Genomic DNA, 1,758 nt, shown 5'->3' on the forward strand with positions numbered 1-1,758 from the left:
TACATTTTTTAAAACATATATTGTGGCAGTCATAAGGAGCACACACGATTGACTGTAAACACGTCTTTATTCCACGACTGCCGACAAGTGGATCTATTCTGAACAAGGACAGAATATTGTCCGCCATAATATTTATTAAAAGAAAAATAAATAAAAGTCCGCGAGAGAGAAGCCCGACCCGACCCGAACCTGTTTTACTTCCGCATTCCTGTCGTTTTGGTCCGCAGCAGAAACTGCACGTGTGACCGCAAGTGGAGCTGCGCCGGTGCTGTCACGCTCAGCGGCTTTGCACGTGTGACCGCTCCACAAAATTTGGTCCGGTGTAAAATATATCGCAACAAAATATTTCGGTGCAGCGTCGGACCAAATGTGTGCCGTGTGAACAGGGCTCAAGTCTCCCAGCTGGCTTAGAAACACCTTGGGAGACCCCAGGAAGAGCTAGAAGAAGTGGCTGGGGAGAGGGAAGTCTGGCCTTCCCTGCTAAAGCTGCTGCCCCCGCGACCCGATCCCGGATAAGCGGTAGAAAATGGATGGATGGATGGCATTGATATAATGCATTCAATTAAACCTAGGTTCAACTTTATTGCAAAATATTGTATTTTGTTTTTAATTCACATTCAACACAACATCCCAACTTCATTGGACTTGGGTTTGCACACGTGGCGAGCGGCGCCACTGCAAGTACCTATACAAACCAAATGCAGTTTAGTATAATTTTAGATGCCTCAGTACCCCAGTAGCAAATTAGAACCGGTATATCGTGCAACCCTCGTCTACTCTGTCCGTCTGTCTATCTAATGGAGCCCGTCACACCCATGAAGCCAATGTTGTCAATCTGCCTCTCTAATCGTTCTGTGTCTCTATAGTATATTGAACAAGCCAAAAGCTTGGCTTATGCTTGACACATCAACGACTTCCGTGATTTAAGCGAGGTGTCCGCATTGCCCACATTTTCTGCGCAGAGGAAAATTTGGAACCTACGCGGATGGTCTACGCAGAAAAACAGCAAAGCAAAAAGCTTTTAGTTAAACAACAGTGTTTTGTTACCCCCCAGTTCTTTTTTTTTTTTTAACCCTTTTGTTAAATGTATGTGGACTGTAACTAGTAACTGTATCGGAATACATTTTAAAAGTAACACCCCAATCCTGGTCTTCTACCCTTTCGGCAGATACAAGAAGACTCAGGAGACCCTCTCCCAGGCAGGACAGAAGACCAGCGCAGCTCTCACCACCATGGGCTCGGCTATTAGCAGGAAACTGGGCGACATGAGGTATGGCGCTGCTCGGCTGCAGTGTTGCGACCTTCATGTGATCACGATCTCTTTTGAGCACGTATGCTCAACCTTTTTTTTTTTAAAGAATCTTTCTTTCCCTTTGGGTTCTGTCCACTGCGCTCATTGAGTTAGTTTTTAGACTTTGGATATATTTCACTCAAACTGGGTGTCTGCTGATCCTTCTAGAAAGTTTTGCATTATAGTTTGTCCAATTAAACTTCTCATACAAAATGTGAACCCTGATCGTTTAGTGCAGGGGTCGGGAACCTTTTTGTATTTTAAAAGTGATTTATTGATAAAAATCCAGCAAAACTATCGGAATGAAAGTCATCTTGCCGGGTCCATACGCTGCTGGCTCGCTTGCACCCTGCTCAGTAGCTTGCACGCTTCCTTTCGGCCATCTCTCGCAGGGTATTTTGATGCGAACGTAGCATGGGGCGTGATAAAGTGCCGCTCTGCATTCGACCGTTTCATCGATGGTATTT

General features: G+C 45.2%; 1 protein-coding gene across 10 annotated transcripts in view; it reads left to right on the forward strand.

The window, feature by feature from the left end:
* Window positions 1-1,758, forward strand: part of LOC109520448 (tumor protein D54-like) — a 30,345-nt gene that overhangs the window by 17,138 nt on the left and 11,449 nt on the right. For all 10 annotated transcript variants that reach the window (XM_019877676.1, XM_019877677.1, XM_019877678.1 and 7 more), the window contains one exon: window positions 1,169-1,270. In XM_019877676.1, coding sequence (XP_019733235.1) covers window positions 1,169-1,270 — 102 coding nt within the window. The remainder of the gene's footprint in view (window positions 1-1,168; window positions 1,271-1,758) is intronic.

This window comes from Hippocampus comes, unplaced genomic scaffold (genome assembly GCF_001891065.2).
Source record: "Hippocampus comes isolate QL1 unplaced genomic scaffold, H_comes_QL1_v1.1 scaffold1051, whole genome shotgun sequence".
NCBI lineage: Eukaryota > Metazoa > Chordata > Actinopteri > Syngnathiformes > Syngnathidae > Hippocampus > Hippocampus comes.